The sequence below is a fragment of the Asparagus officinalis genome, chromosome 4, assembly GCF_001876935.1.
Source record: "Asparagus officinalis chromosome 4, Aspof.V1, whole genome shotgun sequence".
Taxonomy (NCBI): domain Eukaryota; kingdom Viridiplantae; phylum Streptophyta; class Magnoliopsida; order Asparagales; family Asparagaceae; genus Asparagus; species Asparagus officinalis.
This window is the reverse complement of record NC_033797.1, coordinates 15,824,459-15,846,650: the sequence shown is the minus strand read 5'-3', so window position 1 is coordinate 15,846,650 and position 22,192 is coordinate 15,824,459. Positions and strand designations below refer to the sequence as shown.

At 41.6% G+C, this 22,192-nt stretch overlaps 1 protein-coding gene across 1 annotated transcript; it reads left to right on the top strand.

Annotated features, from left to right (window-relative positions):
- On the top strand, window positions 6,648-13,156 carry LOC109838243 (uncharacterized mitochondrial protein AtMg00810-like). Its single transcript, XM_020406699.1, has 3 exons — window positions 6,648-7,508; window positions 12,742-12,825; window positions 13,112-13,156. Exons 1-3 carry the CDS (start codon window positions 6,648-6,650, stop codon window positions 13,154-13,156), a joined length of 990 nt encoding a protein of 329 aa, XP_020262288.1.

Here is a 22,192-nt window from a genome sequence, read left to right as displayed (position 1 = left end):
GCTTATTTTTGCTTGCAGGAAAAAATGTACTTTCTTCTCGAACTCTTTAGAAGGTCTAAACTGTATTTATAGCCAAGATGCCCCTTAAATAGAATCATTTCAGATTCCTTTAAGGGGCTGTTCGTTTCGCAAAAAAAATTGGGAAATCAAAGAATAGGAAACCTATTTCCTATAATAATTGTTTTGAGGTTGTTTGGTTGGCTTAAAAAAGAAGAAAACTATAGAATAGGAGATGAGATGAGATGAGTTGTCACCTTATTATTGGATGATGTGAGTGATTTTTTAAAAACACTTGTTTTGAGGTTGTTTGGTTGGTTAAAAAAAAGGAAATGAATTGGAGGTATATTATTGGATGATGTTTTGAGGTTGTTTGTGTTTGGTTCATTTTTAAAATTAAGAAAATAGATGAGATGAGATGAGTTAGAGGTATATTATTGGATGATGTGACACATACTTAAGGAAATCAATTTCTTGTTTTTTTTTGAGGAAATGGATGGAAAGGAAGGTTTAATGAGATGAGATGAGTTGTCACAATATTATTGGATGATGTGTGTGATTTTAAAAAATGAGATAAGATGAGATGTGATGAGTTGGATGATGTGACACATTTCTTGTATTTAGTTTATTTTTAAAGGTAAGAAATGAGATGAAATGAGATGAGTTGGAGGATAAAAATATTATTTTATTGGTTTTTTTGTACCGATTTTCTTTTCTTAGTTTTTAGGAAACCAACCAAACGGCCCCTAAAAAAACAAAAAAGCAACAGTAGACAATAAGCATGAACGAGCTGGGAAATACTTTTCATACCTCATATGGAAAAGGTTTAGTACAATTATTGTCCATGTATTACAGGAGAGAGCAAATTAGTGGCTTTTATATTTCACAAGCCTCCTCTTAAGTTTGACATTTCTCAAATATACTTCCTTAATTTCCAAAATGACTCAAAACTCCCCTTAATTTTCCAAAAAGAAAAAACACAATTAAGCACCGGCATTTTTGAGATAACCCCTTTAACACTAAAAATATCACAAAAATCCCTTTAAGTTTCGTCAGACACTCCCCAAACTAACATCATTAGGGTGTTTTCCAATAAAAAAAACGTTTAAGTTGAAAGTTTTTTTTAAGAACCCCAAAACTTAAATGGTGGTTTCGTGACATTTTAAAAGCTAAAATGGTGTCTAATAAACACCTAAAGTTAAAGGGGTTTTGTGAAAATTTCCAAACTTTTTCTTAGCGCAGAATTTGTCGTGACAATTCATGCTCATTTTTCTTTATCATTACATGTACAATATGGAATGTATACATCTCAGTTGAAACACACTGACAATTGACACGCAGAAACAGATCTCGAAGCGCTAAACCTCGAAGTGCATCACGAGATACAAACGCTCGTAAAAAGGTTATATAGGTTAATAGGCGCCTGCTAAGGGCATCTCCAATCCAACTCTAAAAACCCAAAATGGAACAAAAACTGCGCCAAATCTTCCTCCAATCGGACTGTAAATTCAGTGCCATTTTGATGAGGTGCTACAGTGTTGCGCCAGATTTGGCGCAGCACTGTAGATATGAAGATTTTGGTTTTTCCTAAGTTTGCCCTTATAGTTTGTTATAACAAATCAAATATTCCAACTATATCCCATTTTATAGTTTGTAAATAAAATGAATATTCTTTTTGGTGTAAAATTTGGTGTAATGGTTGGAGATGGAATAGTGATTTGGTGTAAAAACTACACCAACTTAGTGTAAAAACTACACCATTTTGGGTTTTTGGGTTGGAGATGCTCTAACCCTCTGTAATAAAGAGTGTATCTACAATCGACTCTATTAAAAAAAAACTAGCGAATTGTAATTTTGCATCTGATGTTGGTGATAATTCGGGAATTCTTTATTATATGTTGGGTTTTTTCTCATATTAGCCCAGATCAAGCTTCATCCTTCTAAATTAGAACCCAATTTCATTTCATTAAGTTGGTTTAATAAATCCCCGAAATCTGTTTAAGTTGCTTTAAATAAGAACCCAAAATCTACTAACTTGTTTTAAACAAGATCTCATTTCAAACAAATATGAAATTTTGGGAAGTCTAATTTAGAAATATGAAGATTCGAAGGATTTTGATCCTCTCCGCAATCAAAAAAGTAGCGCAAACACCATGACATTAATAATAGTCATTGATTTATTTAGTTGATGGTTACAATTTGTCTTTGAGTGCAAATCAAGAATGAGTCATGGAAGGTACAATGAGTGCTAGATTTATTGTAATTTGTAGGTCTAATATGATGAAAATATGGGCTTAAGAATAAGTTAAGGAAGCTCCTGATCTTTGATGTAGCTCTACAATTGGAGACTGTTCTTGTGAGCTGTCCTTCAAGCAGATAAAAACTTAACCAGTTCGTAAAAGTTCCAAATGACAGTAGCTGTTTGCTTTCCCTTGCTTTTTCTCACTAGACGGGCATGAAAGTGAACCTTTAAGTTAACTAACCAAAGAACAATTGAGGAAGCGGTACGTAAATTAATTATTGAAAATTTTGCAATATCTCTCACCTTCAAGTTAAGAGTGTGATAAACTACCCCCACCTCGTAAGAGGCTTTGATTTCAGAAAGGATGGACGGCTTCGATGAGAACCCTGTACAGTGCACACTATCCAAGTTCTGAATAATGAAAGGAATTTGATGCAAGAACTGTAATCTAAATTGTATACAGACAAAAATCAAATAAGAACGACTAAAAATTTGCTTAGATACGTGAGACGCAAGTGGAGGTTGCAGAAAAGTGGCAAACTGTGAGCAGCATAGGATGCAAAATTACTTCCAAATTATATGCTGCTTACTGAGCACTTGTTCCCCCGTGATGAGAGAGGAAATGCAGTCTGGAATTCGTTGCGAAGATATTAATAGGATCATCAAGTTGGAGGGAAGTTACACAAGCTCTTGTGAGATAATTAATAAAGTTATGTATATGAAAGGCTGCTTTTTATAAATTCTTGTCGTTAATCTAACAAATTTTACTACGAAATGGATCAAGTATGTGAAAAGGCTTGAAAGTTGTCCTATTCTTTAGCTAGTTTGTTAATCTGTTTTAGAAGTCCTATTCAGTAGGGTTTTAGTTGCTTTTGAATAAGTCTCACATAGCTGTTTGTGGCTAAGAACGTGAGTCCTATTCAGTAGGGTTTTAGTTGCTTTTGAATAAGTCTCACATAGCTGTTTGTGGCTAAGAACGTGAGCAATATTTTAGCATTTTCTGTTAAAGTTTGTTAATCTGTTTTAGAAGTCCTATTCGGTAGGGTTTTAGTTGCTTTTGAATAAGTCTCACATAGCTGTTTGTGGCTAAGAGCGTGAGCAATATTTCAGCATTTTCTGTTAAAGTTTGTAGGCTATATAATAGCCAGAGTTTACATTCAATACAAAAGTTTTTGGTTGATTGCATACTTCCTTTTCTCTACAAATTGGTATCAGAGCCACACTGGGCCTGATATACACAAATAAGCAGCAGCTTAGCAAAGAAAAGAAGAGAGAAACAGGAAGATGAGTGACGAAAAGATTTCAGCAAAAATCCCTCACTTTGATGGTCTTCATTATGATCATTGGAGTGAGTTGATGGAGAATCTTCTTCGTGCAAAAGGGCTATGGAGTTTAGTCGAGAATGGTTTCCTATGTTGACTGACACGCAGCTAGAGCAGTTGGAGAACGCCAGAACAAAGGATCACAAGGTCAAGCATTATCTTTTCAGGGCCATTGATAGATCAATCTTTGAACAAGTCTTGGACAGGCGCACGCCCAAGATTGTTTGGGATTCCTTGAAAAGGAAATTTGGAGGCAATGACCGTGTGAAGAAGTCGCTTCTCAATTCACTAAGAAGGGATTTCGAGGTGCTTGAGATGAAAGAGTCAGAGACCATTACTGAATACTTTGCCAGAGTCATGGCAGTGGCCAACAAAATGAGGAGCAATATGGAGAGGATATGCCAGACTCGAAGGTGGTGGAGAAAATCCTTCGAACATTAACAGAGAGGTTCACCTATGTTGTTGTTTCAATTGAGGAATAAAAGGACACATGAGCAATGTCCATTGATGAGCTTCAAAGCTCTCTAGTGGTCCATGAATAGAAGTTCAAGAGAGTCAGCCGAGATGGTGAGCAAGCACTCAAGGTAGAAAGCAGCAGAGGAAGAGGAAGAGAAGTTCAAGAGAGTCAGCCGAGATGGTGAGCAAGCACTCAAGGTAGAAAGCAGCAGAGGAAGAGGAAGAGGAGCATATCGAGGTAGAGGACGTGGAAGAGCAAGCACTCAAGGTAGAAAGCAGCAGAGGAAGAGGAAGAGGAGCATATCGAGGTAGAGGACGTGGAAGAGGGAGGCAGTCTTTCACAAGGGCTACAGTAGAATGTTTTAAGTGCCACAATTTGGGGCATTTTCAATATGAATGTCCCAAATGGAACAAGGAAGCAAACTATGCTGAATTGAATGAAGAAGAAGAGCTTCTGTTGATGGCTTATGTAGAAGAGAATGAAGCAAAAAGAAAGGATGCATGGTTCCTGGATTCAGGGTGCTCTAATCATATGTGCAGAGACAAAGGTATGTTTTCAAACATGGTAGAAGGACACAATCACTCTGTTAAGTGTGGAAATAACTCTCGAATGATAGTTGCCGGAAAAGGTAGTGTTAGATTGGTGTTTAATGGAACTACTTTTCATGTTCGGGATGTATACTATGTCCCAGAGCTTCAAAACAATCTGTTAAGTGTAGGGCAGTTGCAGGAAAGGGGACTTACCATTCTTATAAAAAATGGGGTATGCAATATATATCATCCGTACAAAGGGTTGATAGCGCACACAAACATGAGTGCCAATCGGATGTTTATTCTGTTGAATGAGAGCTCCAACACAACTTCTATTGTTGAAGAATGTCTACACACTTCCTCTGATCTCACTTACCTTTGGCATCAAAGGTATGGTCACTTAAGCTACAAGGGCTTGAAGACACTACAAACTAAGAAAATGGTGCGTGGTCTACCTCAGCTAGAAGCTTCAAGTGTCACTTGTGCTGATTACTTTACTGGCAATCAACACCGCAATTCAATCCCTAAGAAGAGTGAATGGCGTGCTAGCAAGGTCCTGGAGCTTATACACGTTGATATCTGTGGACCAATTGAACCAATCTCAAATAGTGGAAAGAGGTATCTTTTATGCTTCATTGATGATTATAGTCGTAAGGGTTGGGTTTATCTGCTCTTTGAAAAATCAGAAGCTTTGGAATGTTTCAAATCATATAAGAAACTGGTGGAAAAGGAAGCAGAGGTGTCCATTAAATGTTTACGGACGGATAGAGGAGGAGAGTTTAACTCTCTCAATTTCAAGACGTTCTGTGAAGAAGAAGGCATAAAGAGGCAATTGACCACAGCATACACACCCCATCAAAACCGAGTGGCAGAACGCAAAAACAGAACCGTCATGAACATGGTGCGCTGCATGCTCACTGCTAAAAGGGTTCTCAAACCTTTCTGGGCGGAGGCTATAAACTGGACCTTCTACTTGTTGAATAGATGTCCAACACTAGCAGTGAAGAACATTACTCCACAAGAAGCTTGGAGCGGAATCAAACCTTCAGTAGAACATCTTCGAGTTTGGGGTTGCTTGGCACATGTACACATTCCAGAGGCAAAACGAGGTAAACTTGATGATAAGAGCTTTCCTTGTATTTTGTTAGGTGTGAGTGATGAGTCAAAGAGTTATCGTTTGTTTGATCCTAAGACTAAGAGGATTGTGGTTAGTAAGGATGTAGTGTTTGAGGAAGAAAAGAGTTGGGATTGGGGTACCTAAGACTAAGAGGATTGTGGTTAGTAAGGATGTAGTGTTTGAGGAAGAAAAGAGTTGGGATTGGGGTACAAATTATAAGGAACAAATAGAAGCAGAGGGATGTAGTGTTTGAGGAAGAAAAGAGTTGGGATTGGGGTACAAATTATAAGGAACAAATAGAAGCAGAGCTGTTTTGGGATGATGATGTTTTTAGTGGTGATGAGAGTGAGGGAGAGCATAGAAGTGAGGCCAATGGTGGTTTAGATGTTAATATGGAACTCAATAGTGAAGGAGAAAATGGTGAGAATAACTTAGGAAGGGGGAATAGTGAAGATAGGAATGGAGAAGGGACTAGTGATGTCGTTGGTAGGAGAGAAAGAAGAATGCCAACAGGGATGGGAGACTATGTGAGGGGTGAAGGTCTAAGTGAAGAAGAAGAAGCAGAGGAACAAGCATACATGGTGGTTGGTGATTTCGAAGACCCTGTTTTATTCGAAGAAGCTGTCAAAGAAGAAAAATGGAGGCAGACCATGGACATCGAAATTCAAGCCATCGAAAAGAACAAGACTTGGGTTCTTTGTGACTTACCTAGTGGAGCAAGGAAAGTGGGCGTTAAATGGATCTACAAAACAAAGCGAGATGAACATAGGGAAGTGATCAAGTACAAAGCTAGGCTTGTGGCAAAGAGGTATATGCACCAGTGGCAAGACTAGACACTGTGAGAACTATCATTGCTTTGTCAGCACACAAGAAATGGAAAATTTTACAACTTGATGTCAAGTCTGCGTTTCTACATGGAGATTTGAATTAGAAGGTGTATGTGGAACAACCAAAAGGCTATGAACAGAAGGGGAAAGAAAGCATGGTGTATCAACTACGCAAAGCCTTGTACGACTTGAAACAAGCCCCTCGTGCTTGGTTCAACCACATTGAGACTTATTTCATGAAGGAAGGTTTTCAGAGATGTGCAAGTGAGCAAACCTTGTTCACTAAGAGAAGCAGTGAAGGCCACATAATCATTGTAAGTATCTATGTAGATGACTTGATATTTACTGGTGATTGTGTGCACTTGTTGTTTGATTTCAAAAGATCTATGATGAAAGAATTTGATATGACTGATATGGGAAGCATGAGTTACTTCCTCGGAATTGAAGTGTTACAAAAGGAGGGAGGAATTTTCATCTATCAGAAGAGATATGCTCTTGAGGTGTTAAAGAAGTTTGGAATGCAAGAAAGCAAAATGGTTGGCACTCCTATTGTTCCTGGTTCGAAGATGGAGAAAGACAAGAATGGGATTGCAGTGGATGGAACCCTTTTCAAGCAACTTGTAGGGAGTCTATTCTATTTGACTTCTACCAAGCCAGATTTAATGTTCATTACAAGCCTCCTGAGCAGATACATGGCTAGTCCAACAGAGCTGCATATGCAAGCAGCTAAAAGAGCATTAAGGTACTTGAAGGGCATTGTGGATTACGGTATTTACTACAAGCATGGTACAAACAACAAGCTACTTGCATTCACTGACAATGACTATGCGGGGGACATTGAAGATAGAAAGAGTACCAGTGGCTATGTCTTCATGCTAAGCTCAGCAGCCATCTCATGGAGCTCGATCGAAAAAGCAACCAATTGTAACATTGTCAACTACAGAGGCAGAGTTTGTAGCAGCTGCAACCAGTGCTTGTCAAGCTATATGGCTAAAGAGGATCTTGGAGCAGCTCGTGTTGGGAATTTAACGCTGAAACCCCTAATGCAACGGAAACGCAGAATAGAAAAAGTACACCAAGATTTACGAGGTTCGGCAACTGCCTACGTCTTCGGGAGCCACACAGATAATTTCTTATTAATCAAACAAGAAATTATAATTTAGGAGCAGATCTCAAAACTGAGATTTCTCAAATAAACACTGTAGCTACAGTGTTAATAATCAAAGGGTATGAACCATTTCAATTCTCACTTGAGAATAAATACCCCACAATGTAAACCCCACTTTAATTCCTCTCTCTTCTTAATCTCTCTTTTAATCTCCCCTCAAAATTCTCGTTGAGAGCTGGAGAAAAAATCGCCTCTGCGATTTTATGGCAGCCGCCGCCAGAGAAGAAGAAATCGGAGGAGAGGGGGAAGAATCAGCAGCACAGCAGCGAAACCCTAGGGGCCTTTTTATAGGTGAGGTGGATGAGCTGGCGACAGCCTATCGCCAGCGGCCCACGGACGCAAAGGTGGGGGCAAACACCGAGGTCGAAGAAAAACGCCAAGTTCGAGGGTTGCGTTCGCCCGAGGTTTGCGTCTGATCTCCTCAACTTGCCTGTTCGAAGTCGCCTGGAGATCACCAACTCGAGCTCGCCTGCTCGAGAGCTTCGCCTGCATCTGGTCGTCGACAACCTCGCCTGGGCTTCGAGATTCGTCGGAGCTCGTCGGAGCTTCTCCGCCGTCGGAGGTTTGAATCCACCCCCAAAACTAACAATCTCCCACTTGGAGACCAAACCGACGTCGACGGGCTATCTCATCAAGTTCCTCTCCTGTGTGGCTCCGCCCTCATCATCTATGCATGAAGGCCAACTGAAGTTGCGCACAACTCCACTTTCTGTACTGTCACCGTCTTTGTTAACATATCTGCTGGATTCTTACTTCCTGGAATCTTTTCCAGTTTCAACACGTCATCTTCCAACAGGGATCTGATGAAGTGGTACCGAAGCGCAATATGCTTCGTTCTGGAATGAAATGCTGAATTCTTCGCCAAGTGTATCGCACTCTGACTATCACTGTGCAAAACATTCTTCTCCTGTTTGAATCCCAGCTCTGTTAACAAACCCTGAAGCCATATCATCTCTTTACTGGCTTCAGTCACTGCAACATACTCAGCTTCTGTAGTGGATAGGGTAACAATCTTCTGTACCTGTGACATCCAACTAACAGCTGTAGTTCCAACGGTGAATACATAGCCGGTTGTGCTTATTCGGTGATCAACTTCGTCGCCGAAGTCTGCATCTACGTACCCTTGCACTTCTACCTCTCCCTTACTAAAGTGCAAACACTTCTGTGTGGTGCCTCGTAGATATCTCAGAATCCACTTGACCGCTTCCCAATGAGCTTTTCCTGGATTCGACATAAACCGGCTGACCACTCCCACTGCATGGCCAATATCTGGTCTCGTACAGACCATAGCGTACATCAAGCTTCCGATAGCTGAGGCGTAAGGTACCTGAGCCATACTCTCTTTCTCTTCTTCTGACTGAGGAGACTGATCCTTCGATAAACGAAAGTGGCTGGCTAAGGGTGTGCTCACAGGCTTGGCGTTGTCCATGTTGAATCTCTGCAAAACACGGTTGATGTACTCCGTCTGAGATAACTGCAAGAGACCTCTCTTCTTATCTCTCGTGATTTGCATTCCAAGGATCTTCTTCGTTGGACCCAAATCCTTCATGTCAAACTCCTTTGACAGCTGCTGCTTCAAACTTCTGATATCCTCCATATCTGCTCCTGCAACCAACATATCATCAACATACAGCAGTAGGATGATATAGCTGGACTGATATCTTTTGAAGTAGCAACAGTGGTCGGCGTTGCACTTCTGAAAACCTTTCTTGTGCATGAAGCCATCAAACTTCTTGTACCACTGTCTTGGGGCTTGTTTCAAGCCATACAAGCTCTTCTTGAGTCTGCACACCAGGTTCTTCTTTTTTTCTTCTGAGAAACCTTCTGGCTGGTGCATGTATATCTCCTCTTCTAGATCTCCGTGAAGAAACATCATCTTCACGTCTAACTGCTCTAGATGAAGATCTTCAATTGCTACAATACTCATCACGGTCCTGATAGTATTTAGCTTCACCACGGGAGCGAAAATATCGGTGTAGTCAATTCCTTCCTTCTGCTGGAAACCTTTGACAACTAGCCGGGCCTTATATCTTCTGGAACCATCTTGCTCCTCTTTCACCCGGTACACCCAGTTGAATATCACATCTCTGCTCCTGATCACTTTCTTGTTTTCGTTGTCCCAAATGCGGTAGCCGAACTCATCTTCACCATAGCCGATGAAAGTGCATTTCTTTGACTTGGGATCAAGCTTATTCCTGCCTTGATCACTAATATGCACGTAAGCTACACAACCGAAAACTTTAAGATGTGAGAGTTTTACCTCCTTTCCGCACCATACCTCCTCTGGTATTCTGTGCTCCAATGGAACCGATGGACCTCGGTTGATCAAGTAAGCTGCTGTGTTGACCGCTTCTGCCCAGAACTGCTTCGGTAGGCCTGACTGTACTCGAATGCTTCTGGCTCTCTCCGTCAACGTTCGGTTCATTCGCTCAGCTACTCCATTTTGCTGAGGCGTGCCGGGCACGGTTCTCTCCATTCTGATCCCGTGCTCATAGCAGAACTTCTTGAATCCGGTGTCTTCATACTCACCGCCATTGTCGGTCCTGAGCTTCTTTATTCTCAGACCGGTCTCATTCTCGACCATGGCTTTCCATCTTCTGAAAGCCTCAAACACTTCTGACTTATGTTTCAGAAAGTAGACCCATACTTTCCGAGTGTGATCATCGATAAAAGTCACGAAGTAGTGTTTCCCACCAATCGACGCAGTGGTGGTTGGTCCCCAAACATCTGAGTGAACGAGCTCTAGCTTCTGCTTCCTGGGGGTTCTGCCACTTGTCTGAAAGCTGACTCTCTTCTGCTTTCCAAGTATACATTCTTCACACATATCCATCTCCACTGACTGCAGTCCTGGGAGTTTCCCCTTTGTGTGCATGATTTTCATCCCCTTTTCACTCATATGACCGAGTCTCTGGTGCCACAGCTTTGAAGTCTCATTGCCTGCTGCAACTGAGATCAAACAACGTGCACCTGCTGTCATATACAGGGTACCAGTCTTCTTGCCTCGGGCAATTGTCATTGCGCCCTTTGAGATCTTCCAATCATCTCCATGGAAGGTTGTGGTGTATCCTTCGCCAGCCAACCGGCCTACGGATATTAAATTCTTTCTCAGGTCGGGAATATGCCCGACATCCTTCAGCTCCCATACTGACCCGTTCAACTTAATTTTCACCACGCCTTTGCCCACAATAGCACATGGTTGATCATCACCAAGATATACGTATCCAAGATTTCCGGGGGTATACTTCTCGAAGAATTCTTTCTGAGAGGTAGCATGGAACGACGCTCCTGAATCTAACACCCAAGATTCCTCCTTGCTCTCCAAAGAGCATATCAATGCGTCGTCTCCTCCTGAGGTGGAGGTGACATTCACCTCTGCCTTCGCCTCCTTCTCTCTCTGTGCACTCTTGCACTGATTCTTGTAATGCCCGGTCTTTCCACAATTCCAACACTCGATAGCCTTCGAGCTGTTGCTTGGATTCCTTGATTTGGACCTCCTGTCCTTTGATCTACCTCTGTAGTTTGATTTTCCTCGTCCGTTTCCTCTGGTTGAATTTCTACCTCTTGACTCTGTATGCAATACTGAAGAGGTTGTAGCTTCACCAGTCTCTCGCCGTCGGATCTCCTCACTGAGAACCAAATCACGAACGTCGCCGAACTTCAACTTTTTCTTTCCCGACGAGCTACTCACAGCTGTGACTGTAGCGTTCCAACTCTCTGGTAGGGAAGACAACAGTATCAACGCCCGAACTTCCTCATCAAACTCGATTCCAACTGAACTCAATTGGGTTGTGACCGTGTTGAGTTCATTGAGGTGTTGTGCTACTGACGCGCCTTCCGCCATTTTCAGATTGAATAACCGCCGCATCAAATGAACTTTGTTCGCGGCTGATGGCTTCTCATACATGTTTGAGAGTGCTGCCATAAGACCTGCCGTGGTCTTCTCCTTCGCTATGTTGAACGCAACATTGCGAGTCAACGTCAATCTGATAACTCTGAGGGCTTGTCTATCTAGAAGGTTCCACTCTTCTTCCTTCATAGAATCTGGCTTCTTCCCCGATAGTGGTTGATACAAATATCTCAAGTCTCATTTTTGCCTCATCTGCGGCCATGTCTCCCACTTAAATCTGACTTTCTCTAGATCGTTTCACGCTCTAATACCAGTTGTTGGGAATTTAACGCTGAAACCCCTAATGCAACGGAAACGCAGAATAGAAAAAGTACACCAAGATTTACGAGGTTCGGCAACTGCCTACGTCCTTGGAAGCCACACAGATAATTTCTTATTAATCAAACAAGAAATTATAATTTAGGAGCAGATCTCAAAACTGAGATTTCTCAAATAAACACTGTAGCTACAGTGTTAATAATTAAAGGGTATGAACTCTTTCAATTCTCACTTGAGAATAAATACCCCACAATGTAAACCCCACTTTAATTCCTCTCTCTCTTCTTAATCTCTCTTTTAATCTCCCCTCAAAATTCCCGTTGAGAGCTGGAGAAAAAATCGCCTCTGCGATTTTATGGCAGGCCAGAGAAGAAGAAATCGGAGGAGAGGGGGAAGAATCAGCAGCACAGCAGCGAAACTCTAGGGGCCTTTTTATAGGTGAGGTGGATGAGCTGGCGACAGCCTGTCGCCAGCGGCCCACAGACGCAAAGGTGGGGGCAAACGCCGAGGTCGAAGAAAAACGCCAAGTTCGAGGGTTGCGTTCGCCCGAGGTTTGCGTCTGATCTCCTCAACTTGCCTGTTCGAAGTCGCCTGGAGATCGCCAACTCGAGCTCGCCTGCTCGAGAGCTTCACCTGCATCTGGTCGTCGACAACCTCGCCTGGGCTTCGAGCTTCGTCGGAGCTCGTCGGAGCTTCTCCGCCGTCGGAGGTTTGAATCCACCCCCAAAACTAACAGCTCAGACATGAAGAGGAGGAATGCACCAACATCATGTGTGACAACACCTCCACTATTAAGCTGTCAAGAAATCCAGTTCTACATGGTCGTAGTAAACACATTCGAGTGAGGTACCATTTTCTCAGAGATTTAGCTAAAGAAGGTTCCATTGCTCTACTACATTGTGGAAGTACTGATCAGATTGCGGACATTATGACCAAGCCCCTCAAGTATGATGCTTTTGTCAAACTCAGAGGCATGGTGGGAATGTGTGAAGTCAGTAAGGTAAGCTAAACATGTTTACTGTGTTTAGTTTACATGTTTAGCTTAAGGGAGAGAATGAAAAGGCTTGAAAGTTGTCCTATTCTTTAGCTAGTTTGTTAATCTGTTTTAGAAGTCCTATTCAGTAGGGTTTTAGTTGCTTTTGAATAAGTCTCACATAGCTGTTTGTGGCTAAGAACGTGAGTAATATTTCAGCATTTTCTGTTAAAGTTTGTAGGCTATATAATAGCCAGAGTTTACATTCAATACAAAAGTTTTTGGTTGATTGCATACTTCCTTTTCTCTACAGTATGGAGCACAAATTGGAAGTCAAGAAAGTTCCACAAAACAATAGACCAAGTCTGTGCACCGATCATTATTCATTAACCTAATGCCATGCCTTTATGAACTGTTGCCAAGTCCTGGCTAAGGTGACTATGAGCACGCTAGAGAAGGCCATGCCCTGAAAACTAGTGAAACATAATTGACTGGCATTAATCACTACATATGGTCGCATATGTGGTCATGCAGTTTAAGTCTATGGAATCAATGTACAAACAGGCTTTAAATTCTCCAAGATGAGGAAAGAGCCTCTATAATTGTTGGATAGCATGAAGAAAAGAAAATGTGATCGACATGGAGTATATAACGGGCACCTGTCACTGTCAATGATTAGCTGCTCTAACGTAAGCCTGACTAGCAACAAAAACGAAAAATGCTCTCAGATACAAATGTACTTTTCTCTCAGAACTTCCATGAAGTCTAGATTGTATCTGTAATCAAATTATCTATGAGGCAATTTAATTGAGTCCATTTTTTGGACTCACTTTCTATTAAAAAAAAGAAAAAAAAGAAAAGAAACAAAACATGAGGGGGGAAAAGATGCAGAAATCTTATAAGAGTTTCAGCTGATAACTGCAATAATTTGTTTATGTTGGGAAAAAATAATGCAGTCTGTGTTTCATATTTTAAAGGAACATCCGTGCCTTTTGTTCTCAACATTTACCTCTATTCAAAAGCAATAAAATCATTGGGATTGATGTTATAATAATTTATCCAATCTCCAGTTCCATGCCAACCAACAAACAACAAAAGCCGAAACATATAAATATGTATCATTAGCAAAAAGTAAAAAATTTAAAAATTGTCCTTGTAAAACTCATTTTCCCTAAAACTAAATGAAACAGCTGAGATCAAGATGAAACAGGACAGCATAGCAGGTACTTAATTTGGATATTGCATTCGGACTGATTAAGCAGAAAATAATTACTATAATTGTAGTTTACCTGGGTTGCTCAAGAATTCCTAAAGAAATCAGGCTATCCACATTAATGCAGAATAATAGTTCTACTCCAAGATCCTGTAAGGAATCAAATCATATTGATGCAGATGTAGCTATTTTCCTAGTTATATTATTTATCAACAAATAACGGTATGACGGGCCGTTAATATGCAAATGCACGTACCTTTGAAAAACCAGAGCCAAACTTCACAGCATATGTCCACGAGGCAAATTTCATCCAACTGCGAACTAGGTCAATGTCTCGTTTTGCCTATCCAATTAATATTCGGATAAATCATAAATTCCATGGCTGATGGTTCTTATGTCCCAGCAGCTCTTAGGCTGTTTCCACAATTATCTCAAGGGCCCGCGATATTTCAAAGTTTTACTACGGGGTTCGCTGATATATGGACGCATGCATGGAGTAAAATGGAACTCTCTTCGTCGGTCACAAGCAAAGGCCGTCATCACCGTAGGAATGGATGAACTGCTGAAGGCGAACAAATGAGCGCCATATGATCTTGAGCTACATCCTATCCAGGAGCATGACATGAGGGGCACATGAAGTTGATGATATGGGCATGTGGAATGTAATAGAAAATGACAAATAATCTCCATATCGTTTAGAGAAGCTTAAAAGCAGGTAACGATATAGAGCATACAAAAAATCAACGTACCTAGAAATTTTGGCCTACTTATGTTCAAGGTCAAGGCAAATCATAGTCCACAAGCTCTCCTGGCAACCGACATTTATAAACATACGGTAGTCAATAGCAACAGCTCCCTGAAGTAACACTGGTGATGGGCTCACTGCTTGTTCACCATAAGTCGATTTGTAACCGTTGCCACTTATTAAGACTGGACTAATCCATAATTAATCTCTGTGACAAGAAAAAACATTCCAAAAGGTACTACTTGATTATTCAAATTTAAAAACAAGATATATTCAGGTATAGTAATGAATCCATAATTGATTTGTATAACACTTATCACAATTGACAAATTACTTGTGGGCTTTCTTTAATTTGCTGTTTTTTCTGAACAGAAAAACAGGGTGAGATACCCTGTTCAAATTATATATTAAAGAGATACTGAAGAGAAATTACATCATTCCAGGAAGGAAAAACACAGTAGGAGAAGCAGGTAAGGAGCAGACATTTGTATTTTCACCTACCAAACTAAAACCCACCGCAATTCCCCAAACTAAAAAAAACAAAACTAAAAACAAAAAAACTAACACAACAAAATTAAGACTGTAGCGCACAATAAGGCAGAACAACTTTGTTTGAAGATTACTAACAACAAAATAGAAGCCAGCTGAAGAAATGAAAACATCGGCCAAGGAGCATTAGTAGGAAGCAGGAAGCTAGTGGTCGTCGAGGAAGTTGTCGCCAGTTTGTTGTGTGCTCCACTAAGATTTGCAGATATGGACACGAGCAGGGTATTCTGACTACAAATACAAGAGTTATATGTGTGAGTGGGGTCCACCTTCACGTGAAGATCTTCACGTGAAGAGATAATTTCGCTCTGGCTCTTCCGTGTGAAGAGATAGAACGTGGGGACTACGTTGTGTTTTTGGTTTAGTCCAGCGGACAAAGAGGCCCACCCGTAACCATGGCTTATAAATACACTTATTTGTAGGCCTAGGGTTGTGTGCGAAGTAAGGGGAGCGGAGAAAGAAAAAAAGCGGCTGCGTGAAGTTCTGTGCGAAGGCAGAGGGCTTGTTTTTTTTGGAGAAAAACGCAGCAAGGGAGATTTGGCGGCGGTGCAAAAAGTGCAGAGCAGCGGCGAAAGAAAGTGCAGTGTTTTGTGCTGTTTTGAGAGGGCTTTTGGCATCCCCTTTGTGTGAGGGATTTGAGAGATTATTTGAGGGTTTAGATTGAGTGATTGTAAACCAATTTTTATTCTCTCTCTCTAATAGTAGATCTCCCCCCTCCTTACCCCGTGAACGTAGGCAATTTGCCGAACCACGTTAAAATTATGTTCTTACCATGATTTGTAATAGCTTGTAGGTTCCCTCGATAAGTCAGTCCTAGAACTGATGAGAGGAAGAGCTGATATCTCACTTTGTTGAGTTATTTTTTTTCGGTTCTTGTTTCCTTTGTGAAACAAGATTTCCGTTGTGATCTAATCTCTTGTTGTGCACCTTACGCACCGGAGGTGCTACCGAAATTTTCGCTGCGCATAACAAGTGGTATCAGAGTTTCGGGTACGGCTTGAGGCTTGTTTGAAGGATTCTCTACTGGATTCTTATTTGAAGAGTTAGATCTACAACATGGGTGAAACAAGCACATCGGGATCGTCTCTTACGAATACAATACATAGTTTGAGCATCAATAACATGAAGATCGATGTTCCGAAGTTTGATGGCAAGGTCAATTTCGGTTTATGGAGGTGCCAGGTGATAGATGCGTTGGATGCTCAAAACGTGGAAGAGACTCTTGAGTTGCAAGAGAAACCTGCTGATATGAAAGGAAAGATTTGGAAGAAGATGAATAGTAGGGTGTGTGGAGTTATTCGGTCATGTTTGGCGTCAGATCTTATTTATGATGTGATGAACGAGACGTCGATGAAGAAGATGTGGAAAATACTCAATGAAAAGTATCTTACTAAGAGCATTAAAAATTGGCTTTACTTAAAGAAGAGGTTTTACCAATTCAAGATGAAGAGGGGAGTTTCTATTAGGGAGCATGTTAATAACTTCACAAAGCTACTTTCAGATATGGCCAATGTGGATATCATGGTTGAGGATGAAGACAAGACGATGCTACTTTTATGTTTGTTGCTCGAGAATGATTATGGTACTTTTGTCCTAACTATGATTAATGAAAGAATTACTGTTAGTTACAAGGAGGTGACCTCAACGTTGGTGAATTATGAGTTAAGAAAGAGTGTCGATGAACCCTCTGAGAAGACATCGGGAGATGCATTAGTAGTTCATGGCTGTGGTTCAAACCAAATCAGGAGGTCGAAGTCTAGATGGGCACATCATGGAATTCGTAGGAATCAATATGCTTTTTGTAAAGAGGATGGACATTGGAAAGCTGAATGCCCAAAGTTAGATCGAGTCGAGAAGAATAAGGGGAAAGCTGTACAAGCTTCAGAGGTGAATGTTGTCAAGACTAGTAGCAATAATTCAGATTCGAATTCTTAAACTATTCGTTATCTGCACTACCGTCAGTTTGTGTTGCCAACTCTACAGAATGGATGTTGGATTCATGTGCTTCTTACCACGTTTGCCCTAGGAGGGATTGGTTCTCTAACTTTTATAAGTTGCAAAGAGAGGATGTTGTGCTCATGGGTAATATAATGCATGCTCTATTAGTGGTATCGGTACCGTTCGAATTAAAATGAGTGACGAGGTGATTCGGGAGTTGGATGAAGTGAGGTTCGTTCCATAATTGAAGATGAACATCATTTCACTTGGAGCTTTGAAGAAAGCAGACTATAGGGTGACATTGGTGGATGCACGATTGAAGAAAGCAGACTATAGGGTGACATTTGTATTACTTGCTCGGAAGCACGGTGATTGATAGGAAGATGACAACTTTATCAGATTCGGCTAGACTATGGCGTTGTTTGATGCTAAGTTATTTGATTGGTAATACCGTACATAGATTGTTGAGGAGTGCTTTAACCTGCAGTTTGAAGTCCTGTGAACCCATTGGTATGAAAAAGAAGACCGAGATGGAGTTAATCACTTCTATCCATCATTTGATGGGTCTTCTGAGGGGTGTTCATTCAGGCATTTGGGGGCCTTCCAAAGGAGCATCATTGGGAGGTAATAGATATGTAGTTTCCGTAGTTGGGGGTTGCTCTAGGCATTGGTGGGTTACAACCAAGTCCAGTTGGTGTGAAGTCCTAGAAGCTCGTAACAGATGGAGGAAGTGTATTGTTAGAAAGGTAACCCAACGTTCAGATTATGGTAGGGGTTCTTTCTTACGTTTGTGCCGAGCTCACGATAATAGGAGACACTTCATTAGTGTGGAAACTTTAAGGCGACGTGATGAGATGGCAGATTTGGGGACCTGTTCCTTTCTGGAGGAGGATCGGTATTTGATATCAAGCATTGGCATTAGTGTGTAGACTATGATATGTTTGGGCCATCTTATGTATAGGTTGCTGACTGCTGCATGTAGAGATATGGGATCTGGTGGATCTGCTTTAGATTTTGGGTTGCGTCGGATGTTTGGCTACCCAGCACTTGGTCACATCGTGGATGTGAGATTTGATCCGATAGCATATTTGGGATTCAGAGGCGTGTTTGATTATTAGGTATTGGCTTATGACTTTGTTCTGAGTAGGTATGTCACGTTTGACTCTCGACAGGTGGAGAGTGGTGATCAGATCATTAGGACATCGCAGCGGGTGGAGAGTAATGCTACTCCACGTTGAGTGGAGATTATTCCACATACTCCAGATTATACTGCATCATTTGGGATTCCAGCTGATGTGACACAGATTGAGAATCATGTTGATTTGGATGCTGATGATAGGTTGATCGTTTTGAGTGTAGCTGATAGATACAGTTTGGATATGGCCATTGGTTCACCTCAGGTGGAGGTGTTTGAGGCCATTGGAGGTGCTATCAGCCACAGAGTTGATGATAATGAAGAAGGGTTGCAAACTCTTCTATTAGATTGAGGTCGTTCGTGGCCATTTGGGTGAACTACTTGAGGCTTGATTCATTGGGCAAGGGGATACGTAGGCAGTCTTTTTTTATGCAGCCGATTTGGTGAGTTGATACTGACATTTGGAGAGTGTTTGCATTCTCATTTAGGTTCTCGACTTGTTTTGGATTGAGTCCATTATTGTAAATTGTTTCACTTTATACTGGACACAACAAGTGGGACATTTGGTTTTGTTAGTGTCGGCTCAGTTTTGAAAAAACTTCACCGAGGTGGAGAATTGTGAGTGGGGTCCACCTTCACGTGAAGAGATAATTTCGCGTTTGCTCTTCCGTGTGAAGAGATAGAACGTGGGGACCACGTTATGTTTTTGGTTTAGTCCAACGGACAAAGAGGCCAACCCGTAACCATGGCCTATAAATACACTTATTTGTAGGCCTAGGGTTGTGTGCGAAGTGAGGGGAGCGGAGAAAGAAAAAAAGCGTCTGCGTGAAGTTCTGTGCGAAGGCAGAGGGCTTGTTTTTTTTTGGAGAAAAACACCGCAAGGGAGATTTGGCGGCGGTGTAAAAAGTGCAGAGCAGCGGCGAAAGAAAGTGCTGTCTTTTGTGCTGTTTTGAGAGGGCTTTTGACATCCCCTTTGTGTGAGGGATTTGAGAGATTGTTTGAGGGTTTAGATTGAGTGATTGTAAACCCATTTGTATTCTCTCTCTAATAGTAGATCTCCCCCTTGCCCCGTGGAAGTAGGCAATTTGTCGAACCACGTTAAATTTGTGTTTTTACCGTGATTTGTAATAGCTTGTAGATTCCCTCGACAAGTCAGTCCTAGAACTGATGAGAGGAAGAACTGATATCTCATTTTGTTGAGTTATTTTACTTTCGGTTCTTGTTTCCTTTGTGAAACAGGATTTCCGTTGTGATCTAATCTCTTGTTGTGCATCTTACGCACCGAAGGTGCTGCCGAAATTTTTGCTGCGTACAACAATGTGTGATAACATCCAAAATTAAGACGAGAACGTGACTGTGTTACCTTTTCCAAACGTTATTTATATTTCACTCATATTAACCTAAATAAAAGTGTTGATAGTTATTATTAATACCTCAAAAGTCTAATTGTAGAAAAGATAGCATTTGTCAATGGATGACAACTTATTTCCTTTTGCAGTTAAGTCTACTGTGTTGACACTTACCACATTTGTAATAGTAATTAAAGTACAGTATAGATGAACATGTTAAGCATATGTCAACTTCTCATTGCGGAAGTGTCCTACATATCGTAGGTCTTCCGTTGAAATACATAAACTTCAATCTAGATACAATAAATCTGACCATCTCGGATCTTTAAGACAAACATCTGAGTTAGGAGTGGAGATATGGACTTCTCATAGTTCAAATGTCAGTGTTGTTAGTGATATAACCTTTCCTTGTTGATCTGGATTCCACGGCCAAAGTGGCAAGTTTGGATTGATAGAGATTTGATATCTTCAGAGCTTCTATCCTGTAAAAAAGAACTTCGACATGATTATGTAGCACATACATAAACTAACTTCTACATTTCAAGTTGCAAGTATCCTGTGGGGATTTTTACCTGGTTTGGTCTTTTATGAGCGACCAACAAGTCGAAAGTTTTACAACATATTGGAAAGATTTTCTTCTCATTTCGTTTCATTTTTCTTTTTGTGGGGATGTAGCTGGCAAATTAGTTAGTAACTTTGCTTGATTTGCATTCTATCAGTTCTATCAGAAACAGGATGATATTATTGTTAATAGTTATGGGTATCAAAATGGACCTCAATCGAGTGAAGGACGCTTGGAATAAGAAACTTTTAGAATTACACATAACAAATAGTAGTGACCCTTTCAAATTCTAAGCAGTTCAACTTCATGCAACAGCTAACCTTGTTATTAGTTTACTTATTGTGTTAAACTAAACTAATTTATATCATTTTATTAGTCATGATTGATATTTGATAGCTTTAATTTAAGGCTTAATTACAGAAAATGCCCATAAACTTTGGAGGAGTTGCGCTAAAACTTCTTGAACTTTTTTATTCCACTAAATGTAGGCGTCGAAAATTGCCTATAGGTCTCTACGAACAGCTCAGTGTTAAGGAATGACGGTGAACGTCACTATCCGGTTCACAGAAGTTCGATTGACGTCGGTGAACGCTTGAAGTGAACCGATGAACTACGTGAGCTGACAGAATTCCGGAATAACGAAGGTGCGGACTAATCAGGAGCCCCGCAATGTTTACAAAGGGAACAATGCCCTTCGTTTCCCATTCATTCTACAGATAATCCAACCATCGGGGCTGATAGAACTCTTCGTCAGAATTCCAACGCAATTCGAATCACTAAGATCCGAGTTCGGACGAAGAATTTACAGCGGGGTGTCCTAGATTTTGGGGGACGCCCCAGGAGTGTCCTAGATTTTTGAGGACGCCCCAGGGGTGTCCTAGATTTTTGGGGACGCCCCAGGGGTGTCCTAGATTTTTGAGGACACCCCAGGGGTGTCGCCTATAAATAGAAGCCTTAGGCCTCACTTTTGGGGATCTGGATTTTTGGAGAATTGGCGAAGCCCTGCTGGAGTGAAGAGTGATCGAGCACTTCAACACAAGAGAGTTCTTCATCAGATCTACATCACCCGCATCCGTTCCTTAGCATTACCCCTCGTCGGTAATCCTAAGAAGAGCAAATATCTCGCTTTATCCGAGATAGGCGCTTCAAGTTTCTAGATCTCCTCGTGGATCGACGAAGCTCTGGATCAGATCTGATTGCCAGGTAGTCCACGGATATCGACGTCCCCGTCACAGGCTAAAGACCCACGACAATGAAGGCAACTTTCTCCGAAAACAAACTGGCGACCATAGTGGGAGCCAACGGCCTCGCTGCCGAGGCCGTCGTGACGCAACCGGCATTCAAGATCCGGGTGAATGAAGAGATCGAATACGAGTTCGATCAACAAAAGTTTGAAGAGTACCTCTCTTCCTCCTCCTCCAGATCCGCCTCTCCAAACAGGCGCAGGAAGACCTCATCTTCCAAAGACGTTCGCGGGACCTTCGGCTCTAAGATCCAAGATCCCATCGCCGCTGCTGCACCCGTGCCCCGTGACATCCCGGCGGCATCCAAAGAGGTCGAGGCTGCAGATCCAGATCTCCCTTCCGCCACAAAGGCGACTGCTGAAGTTGCTCCAACTTTGTCGAAGAGAGCGCGCCAAAGACGGCGACAACGCCTTGCACGACAATTGGCCAAGGCCGCAGAATCGATGGACGGGATCCGCTACAATGAGGATCTAAAGTCCAGGCAGCGCCAAGAGCAACAACGGCACACAACCAACTCCTCCTCCAAGACAGAAACGAACGAATGAGTTCGTGTCAAGAGGACTCGCTCAACCCTCGAAGAGCGAATCAAGAAACACCGCGCGTTGCTTGCGCATACCCGAGTCCTTCTGCAGAAAGCGGAAGAGATGCAGAAAGAAGAGACG

Bases quoted from the DNA above. Each gene is read 5' to 3' on its own strand.
- LOC109838243 (XM_020406699.1), top strand. From the start codon at position 6,648: ATGGTGTATCAACTACGCAAAGCCTTGTACGACTTGAAACAAGCCCCT. The intron at 7,509-12,741 runs GTTGGGAATTTA...AGTACTGATCAG, and splicing joins AGGATCTTGGAGCAGCTCGT to ATTGCGGACATTATGACCAA. The intron at 12,826-13,111 runs GTAAGCTAAACA...TTTTCTCTACAG, and splicing joins GAATGTGTGAAGTCAGTAAG to TATGGAGCACAAATTGGAAG.